Below are 18,021 nucleotides of genomic sequence, written 5' to 3'. Positions count from 1 at the left end.
AGAAACTCCTGCATAGTAAAAGAAACAATCAACAGAACTAAAAGGTAACCTACAGAATGGGAGAACATATTTGCAAATGACATATCTGATAAAGGGTTAGAATCCAAAATATATAAAGAATTTATCAAATTCAACAACCAAAAACCAAATAATCCAGTTTAAAAATGGGCAAAAGATATGAACAGATATTTTTCCAAAAAAGACATACAGTTGGCTAACAGACAATGAAAATATGCTCAACATCACTTATCATCACAGAAATACAAATCAAAACTACAATGAGATACCACCTCACACCAGTCAGAATGGGTAAAACTAAAAACACAAGAAACAGCAGGTGTTGGCAAGGATGTGAAGAAAGGGGAACCCTCTTGCACTATTGGTGGGAATGCAAACTGTGCAGCCACTCTGGAAAATAGTATGGAGGTTCCTCAAAAAGTTGCAAATAGAGCTACCCTATGATCCAGCAATTGCACTACTAGATATTTACCCAAAGCATACAAAAATACTAATTCAAAGGGATACATGCACCCTGATGTTTTAACAGCATTATCTACAATAGCAATTATCATAAGAGTCCAAATGTCCATCAACTGATGAACCGATGAATGGATAAAGAAGATGTGAAGCTATACACACACACACACACACACACACACACACACACACACACACACACAGTCACACACAATGGAATATTACTCAGCCATCGAAAAGAACAAAATCTCACCATTTGCAAAAAAGAGAGAATATGCAGATGGAACATAAGTACAGGAAAAAATTAGCTATTGGGGGAAGGAAATTAACATCAAAAGTTATCTTTGAACAAGTAGTCCTTTCCTTATGATGGAATGTTCTAGACCCAGATATCCACAAAGCTTATAATTTACTTCCCTGAAGTCTCTGTTTAAAAGACCTTTTCTATCCCCTCCATATACCTACTAACCACCCCAGATCCTTAGTCACTCTTGATTTTCTTACATTGCTTTATTTGCTTCACAGCACTTATCCCTGGCGGACACTATATCCACTTATTAATCCGTTTGTTTTCTCTCCCCCATTAGAAAAAATTCCATGATGGCAGAGATCTTGTCTTCATCAAGTGCCTGTCACACAGTAGGTGATGAATAAATATTGTAAGTAAATTACAACATACATTAACACGCTTGGAGGGTTCACTTCCATATTTTCATCCACGATGAACTTCCTGAATTTTCACCCAAATGAGCTTCCTGGATTTCAGACCTCTCCTAACTTGGACCCCCAAAATGCCTTCTTTATTGCTAAAACCATCCCATTCTTATTTTCTTCTTCCCGGAAGAAGGGCAACTACCCGTACCCTATTGATCCCAGCCACCCTACCACCGGTCACAATCCCAGTGTGACCTGGTTCTCAGAAGGCAGAAGTAAAAAAAAAAAAAAAAAAAAAGAAAGGGGCCCTCGTACAAGAATACCAGCCCACAATAGAAGAGAGAAGCTGTAGCCAGAAGTGTGGGAAAGTCCTGCCATGCTACTGAATACACTCTAGTCTACATAACCTAAGATTCAGAAGCCCTAATAAAGGCTGTGGTTGGCTAACTCATGAGGAGTTAGATGTTTGGACTTGTTGACTTTTGCTTGGCAGTAAACATCAACCTAATCAGGAATTTGTCACTCAAATATAATGTCTTTCTATTCCTCCTTCTCGGTTTTAGCTGCCTTCAGAGAATTCTTAGCTTTTTCTAAAGGAGCCATAGTTTCCACATAAATTATGGATCCCAAAGCCACAATGACCCAGAGTTCAGTGTTCTCAAAACACAGAGACCACAAGCCACTTTAAATTGTTCAATATGGAAAAGATTGTGGGGATTGCTTGTACATTCCTTAGCTAACAGATACCATGACAGAGTTGCAATATGTAAGCAATTACAGAAAAAGAATTTCTACCTTCAAATCTTCTTTTTTTAAATACACATTAAAAAGGAATTCTAAAAAATATAACAAACATAGTTCTTTATCAAGAACTAGAACTTAACTGTCTCTGGCTTATTATTTATTTCATATAAGATACATTTATCCCCTCATTTTCAGAAAAAAACCCTGCTTCATTTCACCCCCATCATCCACAAATTATTCATTGATTCATTTTTCTAAATCCATAACTGAGACCAGATGATCTTTAGAATTCCCCCAAAAAAGTTAAATATAGCAAACTGTATGCTAAGAATAGGTAGGTCTTCCTCCTACTCAATCTGCGATGTTTACTTGAATAGCTTCTTCTGTTTTTTTTGGGGGGGTGGGTAGGCTATTTCTTTGTTTTTAAAGTAGCCTCCCTGCCCAATGTGGGGCTTGAATTCACAACACTAACATCAAGAGTCAGATTCTCTACCGACTGAGCCAGCCAGAAATCCCAAATAGTTCTGTTTTTTTTTTAATATTGTTTATTTTTTGGTACAAGCTGAGGAGATGCCCATAGTCTGTACCTGTGCCAAGGTCATTCACAAACTGCTATGTGATAACACACTCTCTTGCGTGCTGGCTTTCCACCTCAAACTCTACATTAAATAAACTTTGCATCATGTTCACATACAAGTTCAGTCATTCTATCTGTAGGTAAATTTAAAATCAGTCTAGCACCTCTGGCTCTAAGAAAAATTACCTTTTTTCCCTCTGAAAATGTTGTCTCTAATTGTAATATGTAATTGCTACTTGAAAACCAAGGAAAGGGGAGAAAAATGTATGTCTAGTAAGAGGTGATTTAACAATGTTTGACTTCAAGGGTCTAGTTAATGACTTTGATAAACACCACTATCAGGTTACCTGACTTTGTGAAAGTTAACAACAAACTGGCTCATCATTGTTTAGGTTGAAACCACTGTGGCATTTATCTCTTTTCCATAAGATCTACTCCATTTATTTCATTGCTAAATAGTATGTGAAAAAAACACCCCCACTTCCCAAATAAAAACTAACAAGAAAACTGGATTTAAAGTATTGCTTTTCATAAACTAGGATACCCACTGTTTCTGAATTTATGGTTTATTTATACATTTATTCAAGTAAGCATCTATCAGAGTCATGATACAGTGGAAAAGAAATGTGCCCTAGAATTAAAAAATAATTTTGTTAAATGACCTAATTCAATCACTTAGGGACAGTTTGGCTTAGGGCAAATTACTTAAGTCTCTTTCTCAAAACTTCTACTGAAATAAAGAAAAGAATAATATCCACCTTGTAGAGCTGCTTTCAGAATTGTTAAAAGAAAAACTACAGGCCCAAAATGGCATCACTTAGGTTAAGGCCTTAAATCAGTAAAACAAGACTCAATACGGAACTTAATTGCAGTTCCAAACCCTCAGAAATGTAACCTTTAATCAGTCAACATGAAAATTTCCTAGTGAGCACTAGGAAATACTGACAGACCCCTTCTGTTCCCCTTAGGAGAGTAACCTCGCCTAAAACAATGGATTCTTTGCTAATAATTTCCTTTTTTCCACTCCCTCTCTACCTTTTAAAACCTTTCCTTTTCTATAGCCCTTTGGAGCTCCCCTCCACTTGCTAGAGAGGATGCTGCCCGATTCATGAATCCATTAATAAAATCAATAGTTTTTTAGCGGGTGCCTGGGGGGCTTAATTGGTTAAGAGTCCAGCTCCTGGGGCGCCTGGGTGGCTCAGTGGGTTGAGCCTCTGCCTTCAGCTCAGGTCATGATCCCGGGTTCCTGGGATCAAGCCCCACATCGGGCTCTCTGCTCAGCAGGGAAACGGCTTCCCCCTCCCCTCTCTCTGTCTGCCTCTCTGCCTACTTGTGATCTCTGTCTGTTAAATAAATAAATAAACAAAATCTTTTAAAAAAAAAAAAAAAAAAGAGTCCAGCTCCTGATTTCAGCTCACGTCATAATCTAATGATCATGGAGTTGTGAGATCGAGCCCCGCATCAGGTTTTGTGCGGGATGTGGAAGCAGCTTAAGATTCTTTCTCACATACCCTCTCCCTCTGCCCCTCTCCCTCTTAGAAAATAGCTCTTTAAAATTCACTTAGTTGAAGTTTTGTTAAAGAATTAAGTGAAATAACACATTTTAAAATACCTAGCATAATGCCTTAACAAAATTCAGGCACTTAGTGTTACCTTCCTTCTTCTTACTCACCTAGACAATGAGGTAAATTCTAAGTACAAAGAAGAAACTTAAAGGAAGAAATAAGATAGATTAGATAGATCCCAAGTAGCAATGCTAGACAGCAACTTAAGTGCTAAAGTGAAGTAGATAAGGCTTCTCATGGATTGACGTAATCATTTTTAAACATGGTCTCAATCTATTATCAAGACTTACTCAATCATTTATTCATTTTTTTATTCAATTTATTAACACCTCTTAAGAGTTCCAGGCACAGTTACTACCTTCAAGGAATTTACAACATAGTAGGGAAGACAGAACGTGTAACAAATAATTACAGTGCTATGTTTTGGCTTTTTTGTTTTAAAGATTTTATTTATTTATTTATTTGATAGACAGAGCTAGCACAAGCAGGGAGAGTGGCAGGCAGAGGGAGAGATAGAAGGCAGTGCTCCATCTCAGTACCCTGGGATCATGACCTGAGCCAAAGGCAGACACTTAACTAAACCACCCAGGCGTCCCAGGTTTTGACCTTTTAAGAAGTTAAGCATTGCAGAGGTTCCAAAATAAAAGACAGCTACTTTCCTTCCTTGAAGCACAGAATCCCATCTTAAGTTAGCTTAAGAAGGAAATAGTGGTTTTATTTAAATCTAGTTTCTATTTTTAATAAAAAATACATTTGCAGGATTGAAAATTCAAAGCACAGAAACTGGTATACGGAGTAGGACATGTGGCTCCTCCCTCCGTCTTTACTCATTTCACTAGCTTCTCAGTGTGCCCCCAGACCACAGCATTCCTCTACAGAGGAAGCCAACATCATCAGTTTCTTACACATTTTTCCATTTATATATATATTTTTCCAGTGCATTTAGAAGCAAATATGTGTATTTCACCATTTTGTACAAATAGGCATGTTATACCTCACGTTTTTCATTTGAAATACGTCATCAAGCTCACTGCTTATCAGTATATCAACAACTTCTTCATTCTTCATTCTATTTCAATAGATATTGAAGTTCCATCACATGCGTAACACAATTTACAGAACTGATTTGCAATTACAAATTAGTGATGACTGAATGTAATAGGTTATTCTATATGTGTGAAGAATACATCCATGAAAGAAATCCCACAGGTAAGTATTGCTTGGCCAATTTTTCTATGTTTTGCTAACACAATGAGAGCATTTCATTTATTCAATAATTAGAATCTAGACATCTCCAAACTAATCTCTCCTATGCTCAGGTTTGGCTTCATACTCTCTTAATTCAGCATCTTCATTCGACACAGGGATCCTGCCCTTATTACTTCAACAAATATCCCTTGAGTGCCAGGTAATTGTTCTAGGCATTGGGGACATTACAGTGAACAAAACAGACAAATCTTCTTCCTCTGAGGGAACTTCCTAGCAGGGAGTTTCTCTATAGCCTTCTAGGAAAGGAAGACACAAAAATACAACATAGGGGCACCTGATGGCTCAGCTTAAGTTAAGCATCTGCCTTCAGCTCAGGTCATGATCTCAGGGTCCTGGGATCGAGCCTCGCATCAGGCTCCCTGCTCAGCACGGAGTCCACTTCTCCCCCTCCTTCCTGTTCATGCTCCCTTTCACTATATCTGTCTCTCTCAAATAAATAAAATATTTTTTAAAAAATACAACAACATAGATAAGTATACTAGACAGTGCTAAGGAGCAAAACAGTAAAACAGAGAAGGGAAATGTGAAATGCTAGAGGTGCTAAGATGGAAGAAAGACCTGAAGGCATATGGGGAGCTTTGGGAGAAGTGGGTACTGGACCAGGCAGAACCAGCAGCGACGTGGGTCATGGGTTTGCCCGGAGTCAGGGGCAGCAAGCCGGAAGTAGCAAATGCACCTGGGCGATCAGGTGTAGGCTACTTGAGGAACTGAAAGAGTAACAGGTCAGACAGAGTGGAGCTAGGGCAGAGAACAGAAACCAATTTCAACAGAAGGAACACGTAAGAACAGAAAGGATTCTGCCTCCTTCTTGAACAAAAGACTCCATGTAATCCAGGGACCAATGGACAAGGACTGGAAAGCCAAGTCATATAATTCATTTAAAGTTATCAATTTCTCATTTGCATTGGCAGTAACTTTAATTGCTAGGATTACACACGGCCTTTTATAAAAATTATATTAGTAAATTTTGATTATCAAGGATTATATCATAGTTAGAGATCTGCTTTCTAAAGATTATCCCATTGTAGGCAGATTGTTTATTGCCAAGCACCCATCTGTTTTCATTTTAGCACTAATTTTTTTATCCTCATGCTCGTTTCCCTGAGAAGTTTTGGGGTGGTGGTGTAGGAGGTAGTAATGGTTGTGATTATCTTGATGGAAGTACAGTTTATACTACAAAAGCTGTAATTCATTTCAATTCCTCTTTTGGAATTGAAATTGATCGGTATAATTCTCTCAGTATTCCAAGCAATTGTCAAGAAACTACCTAATTTTTCTCTTTATTGCTTTAAACCTTTGTCACTTTCTCACTACCTCTCTCTCTACCTTCTGCAGCCTGACTCCTAGTCCTTCTACTTCACCAAATCTGCTCTCATGAAAGCTTTCTTTATTCAGATCCTTCTAGAACTCATCCTTGCCTTTGACATTTATGACCATGCTCTTATACTTGGATGGTTCTCAAAACTCATATTTCATGACAATACTCATTCAGAGTCAAATGAGAGGAAAAGACACCCAATGGAAATAAAGACTAGGGGGTAAATTAATATATGAAAATTTTTTTATTTTAAAAACCAAGAGCCTTAGAAGTCTTTTAGGCCAATGCCCTCATTTTATAGATGAAATAATGAGGTACAGAAAATGTATCAGTTAGGAAGACTTTGGTTGTGAGTAATAGAAAACAGAAACTCGATTTGGCTTAAACAATAAGGAAGCATACTCTCCTACATAATATGGGGGCCAGGCACAGTATCCCATCACTGCTCTCCTCTGTGACACCTATGGCCATGCCACCTTCCACGTGTCAGCTTCAACTTCAGGTTGTAAGCAGAATCCCTCAGCACTTTCAGGACTTAGTCAGAGTCCTGAGAATTTGGGGAGGTTTAGGGGAGGAAGAGGGGAGAGCACATATCTTTCTTGAGTCTCTTTTCAGAAGCAAAGAAACCTGATCAAGAAGCCCTAGGAAGACTTTTTCTCTTATCACCTCCCCATTTCTAAAGCCATCACTGGCAAGGGAAATGGGATTCTAAGGCTGGTTTGGTTCAAGCCTTAGACTAAGTTTGGGGTAGAATGAATGCTGGGGAATCAAAATTAAATAAATTGGTCATAATCACAATACAACTCGTAGATCTAAGAGACTCTTTACATTTGTCCTACTGCACTTGCCAGAATTTGCTTGGTCCCACTCATTAACACTGGATTCCAATCTTCTCTCTTCTTGCAAACTTCTCTGGGGTGCTCACTTGGTTTTTTTGTAATTTTCTTAGGCTTCTGAGGAGTCAGCATAGAGTAATGGTAAGCACTGACTTTAGAGATAAACTACTGGGGTTCAAATACAGGTCCCACCACTTCTAACTGTATGTGCCACCTTAGGCATGTCATTCAATCTCCTTCTTCATCTATAAAAGGGGATGGTAATAGAACCCACCTCACAGAGAGGCTGTGGGAATTAAACCAGTCACAATATATAAAGTGATGAGAACAATGCCTGTTACACAGTAAATCCTATATAAGTGTGCGCTATTATTATTAAAGGGCATCTACTGCTTCCGCCTGCTCAGCAGCCTTTCCCCTTCTTTTGATGAATGTTTCCATTTTCCTTTGAAGAACTACCCCTTCACCAGGCCATACGATCCTGGCACAATTCTCAACCAGTATGAACTGCTCCCAGTCACCCCTGGGCAGAGCGTGGGCACAAAGCCTAAGTGAGGCCAATCTCACATTTTCCCTTAGAATCTGAAGCTTAAACAGAATGACTCGTGACCAAAAAGAGTTAAAATTCAGTCTCTCTGATGTCAAGGCCTTGAAGAGGTTTTTCCTAAATTCTAGACCCCTGGAACTGCGTTGACCTTTCCAAAATCTGATTAAGAGTCCTTCCTTTAAAAGAAAAAAAAAGTTCTTCCTTTGATTGTGTCAGCTATCCAATCTCTTTAATAAACTCCTATTTTTGCTGAAATTAGCCAAAATTGATCTGTATTGCCAGTGTAACTGCTACGTTGAGTGAATAGGACTCTCAAAATCAAATCATCAAGTAACTTCATTTTTGTCTCTCACTGTCTCTTTAAATCTATTCATGAGCCTAGCTCCCCTCTTGGCCCTATGGAGATAGCATAGAAGTTTAAGAGCGTAGCTCTCAAGCCAAACATTCTGGGCTCAAATTCTAGCCCCACCTCCTGCTAACTGTATTACTTAAGGTCTCTTTGCCTCAGTTTCCTTACTGGTAAAATGGGGGGAAAACAACACCTACCTCATTAGGTCATCATAAAACTTAAATGACTTCCCAAATGTAAAATGCCTGGAAATGCACTTAGTACCCAGTTAGTCCTGAAAAACATGACTGCTGATGACACTGGGGATCCGGTGAGGTGGTCTTTCTTCCTCACACCCCATCCTATCCAGCCCTGACCATTCTTGTTTCCATACCTATGCTCACATTAGCCCTTCTCTTTTTCTGAATTCTTCAAGACACAATTAAGTCAAGCATCACCACTTCCACAAGGCCCACATTGATCTACAAAGACCGTGTGGACCTGATCCTGTAGGATTTATAATCTGTAACAGACACCTGGTCTTGCTTTATATAATTTCTACTGTGTTTTGATTGAACCGGTGTATAAAAAGGACTACCCAATAAGAAAAGTAGTCCCTGAAGGCAAAAATGATACTTTCTATTATTTTATGTCCTTCATATTACTTAGTCCAAAGAAGGCTCATAGTAAGTCCTTGATAAGTAACTTCTGACTGGCCCTCTGAGCAGCTACAAACATCTCCAATCACAATTGCTTCCAGGTTTGTATAGCTTCAAGCCCATAGGCCTATGTTTTAGTATATGGACTACCAAAGTGCTCATGGCCTATGCTTTTCTTGTGTACATAAGTCTACAAAAAAGACAGGGTGCAGAACTTTCCATTTTCATCCCACACTGGCCCATACACCCCAGGCACCCAATAAATGTTATGAACTACCTAAAAAATAAATAAATAAATAAATTTTTTAAAAAGCTGAAAAATTTAAGAGCTGAAAACTAATTCCAGATATGATAGGAAATTCCAAATGTATTTGCTACTTTTAAGATTTGAAACTATAATGCAAAATATCCTGTTTTGTTTAAAAACAGAGAGATAAGGGAAACAGATACCCAAATACTTTTCACCTTCTAATACTTTTTTTTTCTCGTAAGAATTATTGATGAAGGACAGAGTAGAGGAGGTGACTATTGTAAGCTTTTTATTGCCTTGTTTGTGGAGAAATGTTCTTCTATTTTTGAAACTCTGCATAACATGAAGTAATTCATCTTCTTTTTCTGATTTCTCTAAGCATTTGAAAAATACACACAGAAATAAAAACTCCTCTCCTTGATGTCCCAGAGCATATCCTTTCCATGTAGAAAGATGGCGCTGGTTCATAGCTTTGTGTGAAAAAGCCCACTGGGAAAAAGAAATTGAGTAAGCCTGGATTCAATTCCATGTGAAACCATCTGAGAAATGGAGATGTATAAATTGACTCACCTAACTGATTCTCAGAACAAACTAATATTACATCTAAATGATATCTCTATAAGTGACAATTCCATACTTTTTGGTTTATTGTGGTTTAATCGGTATGGGTTATTTCAAAGTTAGGGGGAAAAAATGCTTTTTTCTAAATGTCATCCACTGTGAATTTTTCAACCAGGCCAACTCATCATTGTTTCCCTCCTACAGAAACAGTTGGCCTCAGGGAAATAGAAAAGGGAAGAGGGAGAAGGACGAGAGAAGAAAAAAAACCTGTGTATCTTACTTGGATTGTGCAAGACAGCCTGGTGCAACCATACTCTGATTTTTCTCCTCATTCTGGAGTGCTGTAAGCTCCACCATGTTAACCATCACATCATTGGTGTGGCCTGGAAGCTGGGGAAGAACTGAGATGATCTTCTCTACCAAGTTGTCTCCATGATGTCCAGCGGCTCCTGTTTAAGCAGACAAGACAATATAAACTCACGAAATGGGAGGGAAAAATATGGAGTAATGTTTCATAATGGACCTTCTATCAAGAGTAATATATATATTTTGTTTCTGTCACATAAATCAATAGCACAAGCCTAGCATTTTCCCCTCTGTAACACTAACCAATCAACCTGTGCCTTGTGCGTTGGACTTAATGTTCCATGAGGGCAGATGCTGTGTCTGCTCTGTGCTCTGGTTACTACTATATTCCTAGCACCTAGCACAGGGCCTACATATGGTAGGTATCAATAAACATTCAGTAAATAAATAAGTAATCAGCATATAGTCAGCCAGGAAAATAATGTCACTGGAAGATATTGTTGTAAGATTTGACAGCCAAACTTTATTTTACTGATGAAGACATTAAGGCCCAGAAGGGCTTAGAGACTTGACCAATAATAGCAGACCTTCCCTCTGCTAGACCCTGTCTTCAAAACGGCAACTGATTATCTAGTTCACCCTGAACCCAGCATGTCTAGCAGGCAACTTGGCAGCTGGCAGGCTCTCACTAAATATTTGTTAGACTATGGGTAAACTAAATGAATGAATGGTAACAGTTTATAATGACAGAAACATTTAGAGTACTTTCTGTGTACCAGGCACTGTTCTAGGTACTTCACATATATTAACTCTTCTAATAACAAATGACTTAGAACCTCAAGCTGAAATTCAAGACTAATGACACAGTGTAATACTTTTTCCATGAAACCAAGTTATCTTTCCAAAAACCAACATCGCTCAGGAGACCTCCTTCCAACAATAGGTGGGACTTGGCACATCTTGTTTTGATCCCACCCACTCCAAATCAATCAACCTTTTGTTTCCTGATGTCTATCTCTATCTCTGTTGTTTTTGCCATGTCACATTAATTGGACAGAACTAGGGACAAAACACCAAATTAGACTCCAAGGAATCATTGTTGCCACCACCATGATCTTCATCACAGGGGCTAACATTGAAAGCCTGTGATGAAGCAGGTATGAAGTTTCATATTGCATATTTATTATCCACTTAATTCTTAGAACAACTCTAATAGATGGGTATTGTTATGCTCATTTATAGAATAGAAGATTCCGTTTAAGTAACTTGCTCAGTATTATATAACTTTGTAAGTTACAGAGCAAGAATTCAAACTCAAAAGGCAGAAACTGCCAAAACCACACTATTAACAACAACAAAAATCAGACCTATTAGAGTGACTTAAGACAGAGCCAACAAGGGCAGCTGGATGGCTCAGTCGGTTAAGTGCCTGCCTTCAGCTCAGGTCATGATCCCAGGGTCCTGAAATCGAGTCCCACATCAGGCTCCCTGCTCAGTCGAGAGTCTGCTTCTCTAGCTCTGCTCTCTCCCATTGCCCATCCCTCTGCTTGTGCTCACTCTCTCTCTCACACAAAAATAAATAAATGAAATCTTTAAAAATTAATTGCCAAAAAAAAAGACAGAGACAACATTAGTGCATCTAAGATGACTTCTAGGGGCATCTGGGTGGCTCAGTCATTAAGCGTCTACCTTCAGCTCAGGTCCTGATCCCAGAGTCCCGGGATCACACCCCCCAATGAGCTCCCTGCTCAGCAGGAAATCTGCTTCTCCCTCTCCCACTCCCCCTGTTCCCTCTCTCACTGTGTTTCTCTCTGTCAAATAAATAAATAAAATCTTTAAGATTACTTCCTATGGTAAAGATGAAAGAATTCATGTACCACTAGTCAATAATTCATTTGTTAAGCTCGGAAGGAACCACATCTTATTTCTGCTATGTATGGTTTATGGTTGTCTCCTCAGCACTCAGACTTTTGAGCTGCTTTTTAAATACTTGCTGAATGAAAGCCTAATGACTCTAAGTGTCCTGAGATCCAAATGGGGGTCAGAAGTCCCAAAGTGAATTATACTCTTCAGGCTGGAATGGAGATACTGGGATTACCTCATAGCATCATGAATTTCTCTCTCCACCAGTTCCCTTGTGACTCACTAAAAAATTTCATAAATATCCACTCATCACTAAAATAACATTGGTGCCCAAAGAATAGCTGCTTCAAGTTATTCTTAGTTTTCGACTGCTATTTTTTGACACATGGTACACACAAGTGGTCTATAAATGCTACCATTCTTCCCTAACTTCTTTAGCTCCTAAAGCCTTGCTGCTTTTCACTCCTCCCCCTATGCCAACGTCAGGGGTCCTTCCTAAGTTTTAGTTCATTAAACCCTCTGCAAACTGTTGACTAATCCAGTCCTCCTGAAACTCTCCCAATATGAGAAGTCAAAACATAGCATACTTATTTTTTATTATGGCTTAAACCTGATAGTTATTTCTGCAGAACCAAAGTATCATTCATATTCTTAAAATATTATATACTAATATCCTAAAAGTTCAAAGGTAGGGCAAAAATTTTTTTGAATTATGGTATATTTATTGTAGCAGTTTTTATATTGTGATTTTCACTTTCTTCTAATTACTTATAGTCTCTAAACACCGTACGATGAACATACATTCTTATTGTAATAAGAATAAAAAATATGTTATACATACACATACACAAATATCCCAACATTTTAACAAGGGTTATCTTTGGATAGTAGGATATTTTGGTTGATATAAACTCTACACAAACTTCATTTTTTCTCAATATTTTCTAGAAGGAGTACATGACACTTACCTAAATGGAAAAATAATTAACATTCTATCAGGAACTGTTTCTAATATTATATCAGAGAATTAACAAAATGCCAAGTTTATATGAATACAATCATTCAACTTCTTAGATTTAGTCAAAAGGATATGTATATCTAACATGTTTGATAACGACAGATAAAGCAGATATGAGCTTTCAACTAAGTGTCCTGCTCTTCTAAATACAGTTTCTCCCATCTCTGGCTTTTGAGGGTTCAATATTTATTTGATAAATTTAATTACTGCCATTTATATGACTCAAACATAGACTAAGAATTTGGGGCCTCTCAATGTAACAGTAACTTCAGATTCTTTTATGAAATGAATAAAATGCTGAAATTTGTATCACATTTAGATTTCCAGAGAGCTTAATTTTTCCTTTATTACAGAAATTTTAAAATATTATTTGAAAAGCTTAAGATCAGAAGTTAGCCAAAATTGTTATTTTAGCCAACAGCAATGTAATCTAGTATGGTCAGAGAATGGTTTATTTCCCAATGCCATCTTTTCCAAGGGAGCGTAGGAAAAAGAAATTGGAGATGCGGGTCGTAGTGGTCCCATCCTCCACTAGTTCAATCTGTAATCTGAGATAACTTCCATAAATGTGGTCCCATTTTACCAAGTTAAAAACTCAGAGTTGGTCAAATGACACCTAAATATCTCTGAACCTCAAGATTTGAAATCCTAAGGCAACTGCTTCAAGGGCTAAACTTGTTTAGTTAACAGCATGAGAAAAGTACCAATCCTGCATTACTTTGTGGATCATATGTGAATGTATATGCTAGTATCATTATCATAAGGCAGGCAACATCTTCACTTGCCTCTTCTCACACAGAATAAAGTGAGAAGCAAGAATTTAGAAGCCCTCATTAATACCATATGTTAACTATAAATTAAAATAAAACTATATATATATGTACATATATATATATATATACATATATATATGTATATGTATGTGTATATATATGGAAAAAAAGGGATATGGGTTAAGATGGCAGAGCAGTAGGGGACCTTGAGATTGTCTTGTCCCTCAAACATAGCTAGATAAACATCAAAACATTCCAAACACTCAAAAAATATATTGTAATGCTGAGAGAACAAACTGAGAACTAGAGGGAGAAAAGAAGCCACAACATAGAAGGTAAGAACTGCAAAAATGTGATTCTGGGGAGAAAAGAATCGTGGGTGCTGTGGAGGGAGGGAGCCTTGATTTCAGAGAGAGAGAGAAAGAGAGAGATGGAGAAATAGAAAGCACAGTGCAGGGGATGGCCAAAAGAAACACTTCCCAAAACCACTGACTGGGAAAACTACAGCAGCTGATTATTGCAAGTTTTTACAAGCAGTGGAGCCCAAAGTCTGAAGTTTTAGAAATCCGTGCCACTGCCAGGTGGACCCTTGTGGGTATCACAGTGCTCCTATGGGGAAGGAGGGCAGAAGCCCAGGAGCAGACAGTGTGGTCTGAGGATCCCCAGGATAGCACTGGAAGATACAGTTCCCCTTTTTGGAGTGGATCTGGGAGGGGTGGAGCAGCTTCTCAGGAGACAAAAGAGATGACGGGTGCCAACATCCTGCCTGGTTCATTAGCATAGGAACAGAAACACATACTGAAAACAGCAAAGCTTGGTGCCGACTTTCTGCTGCACTTTATCATAAACTCTGAGCCCCTGTGTGATCACGTGAATGCTTTTTCTGGACCAACTGGCACCAGCTGCAGCACAGCAAGACCCTCCCGCAGAGGAACAGCGTGGGCCCATAGCACAGTGGGTCTCTAAAATTTGGAATGTTGAAACCCAGCTGTATGCCTGAGCTAAAACAGAGGAGTACTCCGCTGACTAGCAGGGAGACAGCTCAGACACAGGCAGGGTGAAGTCAGGGATCTGAAAGAATATGAGGACATGAGTGGAGATTGTTTGCTCTTCTGTGAGGGCTTTCTGAACAGTGGCAGGCATGAACTTCCTGCTCTGGGGATAAAAGAGCTGCGCATCACCATTCCCCTCAACCCCAACCCATCAGCACTTACAGACCTCATGAGCAACACAGTGCCCCTTCGAGGAGGCTGGAGCCACTCACACCAAGCTCCAGTCCCTGGGCTCTGCAGGTGCGTCTTTACCAGGGCAAGTCAGCCTGAGAACCAGCACAGGACACCCTCCCCAGAAGGCCAGCAGAAACCCCTCACACACACCAAGTCCACTGATCATAGAGTGCTACAAAAATTCAGCTCTAATCAGGGATCTAATTAAAACAGATATAAGTAATATGCCTGAACCAGATTTTAAAACACCAATCATAAGTATGGTAACTGGCCTTGAGAAAACCATAGAAGAGACACTAGAGAATCCCTTAGAGATAAAAGAAATAAAAACTAGTCAGGCTGAAATGAAAAAATGCTATAACCAAGATGCAAAACTGACTAGATATAATGACAACAAGGATGAATGAAGCAGAGATGAATGAATCAGTGATATAGAAGATAAAATTATGGAGTATAATGAAGCTGACAAGAAGAGGGAAAGAAAAAGTACTGGATCATGAATATAGTCTTTGGGAACTCAGCAACTACATTCACATCATAAGAGTCCCAGAAGAAGAAAAGAGGGAAAAGGGGCAGAAGGTTAATTTGAGCAAATTATAGCTGAAAAATCCCTAATCTGCAGAAGGAAACAGACACCAAAGTCCAAGAGGCACAGAGAACCCCCACAAAATTCAACAATAGCCAGCCAACACCAAGACATTTCATATTAAAATTTACAAAATACACAGACAAGGAAAGAATCCTGAAAGCAGCAAGGGAAAAGTATCCTTAACCTACAAGAGACTATGAAGCAGACTCACACCAGAACTTTCTTGGCAGGCCAGAAGAGAGTGACACGATATATTCAAATGCACTGAATGGAAAAAAAATGTGCAGCCAATAATACTCTATCCCGCAAGGGTGTCATTCAGAATAGAAGGAAAGACAGAGTTTCCCAGACAAACAAAAACTAAAGGAGTTTGTAACCCTGCAAGAAATATTAAAGGGTAGTCTTTGAGTGGGAAATAAAGACCAAAAGCAACAAAGACTAAAAAAAGGAACAAAGAACATCACCAGAAACATCAACTTTACAGGTAACACAATGGCACTAAATACATATTACCAATAATCACTCTGAATTTAAGTGGACTAATTGCTCCAATCAAAAGACATAGGGTATCAGAATGGATTAAAAAAAAAAAAAAAAAGACCCATCCATATGCTGCCTACAAGAGGCTTATTTTAGACTTAAAGACACCTGCAGATTGTAAGTTAGGAGATGGAGAACCATCTATCATGCTAATGGGCATCAAAAGAAAGCCAGAGTAGCCATACTAATTTCAGACAAACTAGATTTTGAGCCAAAGACTGTTACAAAAGAGGAAAGAGGGCACTGTATCATAATTAAGGGGTCTATCCAACAAGATCTAACAAGTATAAATATTTATACCCCCAATTTGGGAGTGCCCAAATATACAAATCAATAAGTAACAAACATAAAGTAACTCGCTGGTAATAATACAAGAATAGTAAGGGACTTTAACATTCCACTTACAGCAACAAACAGATGATCTAAGCAGAAGATCAAAAGGGAAACATCTGGTCCAGTGCCCTGAATGACGCACTGGACCAGATGGACTTAACAGATACATACAGAACATTCCACCCCAAAGCAGCAGAATACACATTCTTCTTGAGTGTACATGGAACATGCTCCAGAATAGATCACATGCTGGGTCACAAATCAGGCCTCAACAAGCACAAAAAGACTGAGATAATACCAAGCATATTTTTAGACCACAACACTGAGAAACTTGAAGTCAAACACACACACACACATGCACACACACACACAAAATTTGGAAAGACCACAAGTACATGGAGATAAAGAACATCCTACTAAAGAATGAATGGGTTTACCAGGATATCAAAGAAGAAATTTTAAAATACATGCAAGCAGGGATGCCTGGGTGGCTCAGTAAGCCACTGCCTTCAGCTCAGGTCATGATCCCAGCATCCTGGGATCGAGTCCCACATTGGGCTCTTTGCTCGGCAGGGAGCCTGCTTCTCTCTCTGCCACTGCTCTGTCTGCCTGTGCTCGCTCGCTCACTCGCTCTCTCTCTCTCACTCTCTCTCTCTCTCTGACAAATAAATAAATAAAATCTTTAAAAAAAAATAGATGCAAGCAAATGAAAATGAAAACATGACAGCCCAAAAGATTTGGGATACAGCAAAGGCAGTCCTAAGAGAGAAGTATACAGCAATTCAGGCCTATCTCAAGAAGGAAGAAAAGTCTCAAAGACAGAACCTAACCTTACACCTAAAGGAGTTAGAAAAGGAAAAACAAATAAAGGCTAAAAGCAGCAACAGAAGAGAAATAATAAAGAGTAGAGCAGAAACAAACAATATAGAAACAAACAAAAAACAACAGTGAACAGATCAATGAAACCAAGAGATGATTCTTTGGAAGAATTAATAAAATTGATAAACCCCTAGCCAGACTTACCATAAAGAAAAGAGAAAGAACCCCCCCCAAAAAAATAAAGTCATGAATGAAAGAGGAGAGATCACAACCAACAGCACAGAAATACAAACAATTATAGGAGGATATTATGAATAATTATCTACCAACAAATAATCTCAGCAACCTGAAAGAAATGGGTAAGTTCTCAGAAACATACAAACAGCCAAAACTGAAACAGGAAGGAATAGATAATTCGAACAGACCCATAAGCAGCAAAGAATTGTATCAGTCAAAAATCTTCCAACAAACAAGAGTGTAGGGCCAGATGGCTTCCCATGGGAATTCTATCAGACATTTAAAGAAGAGTTAATACCTATTCTTCTCAAACTCTTCCAAAAAACAGAAATGGAAGAAAAACTTCCAAACACATACTGTGAGGCCAGCATTACCTTGATTCCAAAACCAAAGGCCCCACTAAACAGGACAATTACAGGCCAATATCCCTATTGAACAAGAATATAAAAATTCTCAACAACATAGTAGCAAATCAAGTCCAACAGTACATTAAAAGATTTATTCAGCATGATCAAGTGGGAGTTAATCCTGG

At 38.6% G+C, this 18,021-nt stretch overlaps 1 protein-coding gene across 1 annotated transcript in view; it reads right to left on the bottom strand.

Annotated features, from left to right (window-relative positions):
• LOC111149135 (sec1 family domain containing 2) overlaps positions 1-18,021 on the bottom strand; it is a 416,004-nt gene that overhangs the window by 385,051 nt on the left and 12,932 nt on the right. Inside the window, exon 2 of the mRNA XM_022506075.1 lies at positions 10,066-10,234. Within this exon, the coding sequence (XP_022361783.1) occupies positions 10,066-10,234 (169 nt within the window). The remainder of the gene's footprint in view (positions 1-10,065; positions 10,235-18,021) is intronic.

This window comes from Enhydra lutris, unplaced genomic scaffold (assembly GCF_002288905.1).
Source record: "Enhydra lutris kenyoni isolate GAN:26980312 unplaced genomic scaffold, ASM228890v2 scaffoldscaffold21, whole genome shotgun sequence".
In the NCBI taxonomy this organism is placed as follows: Eukaryota; Metazoa; Chordata; class Mammalia; order Carnivora; family Mustelidae; genus Enhydra; species Enhydra lutris.
This window is presented reverse-complemented; position numbering and strand designations above follow the sequence as displayed.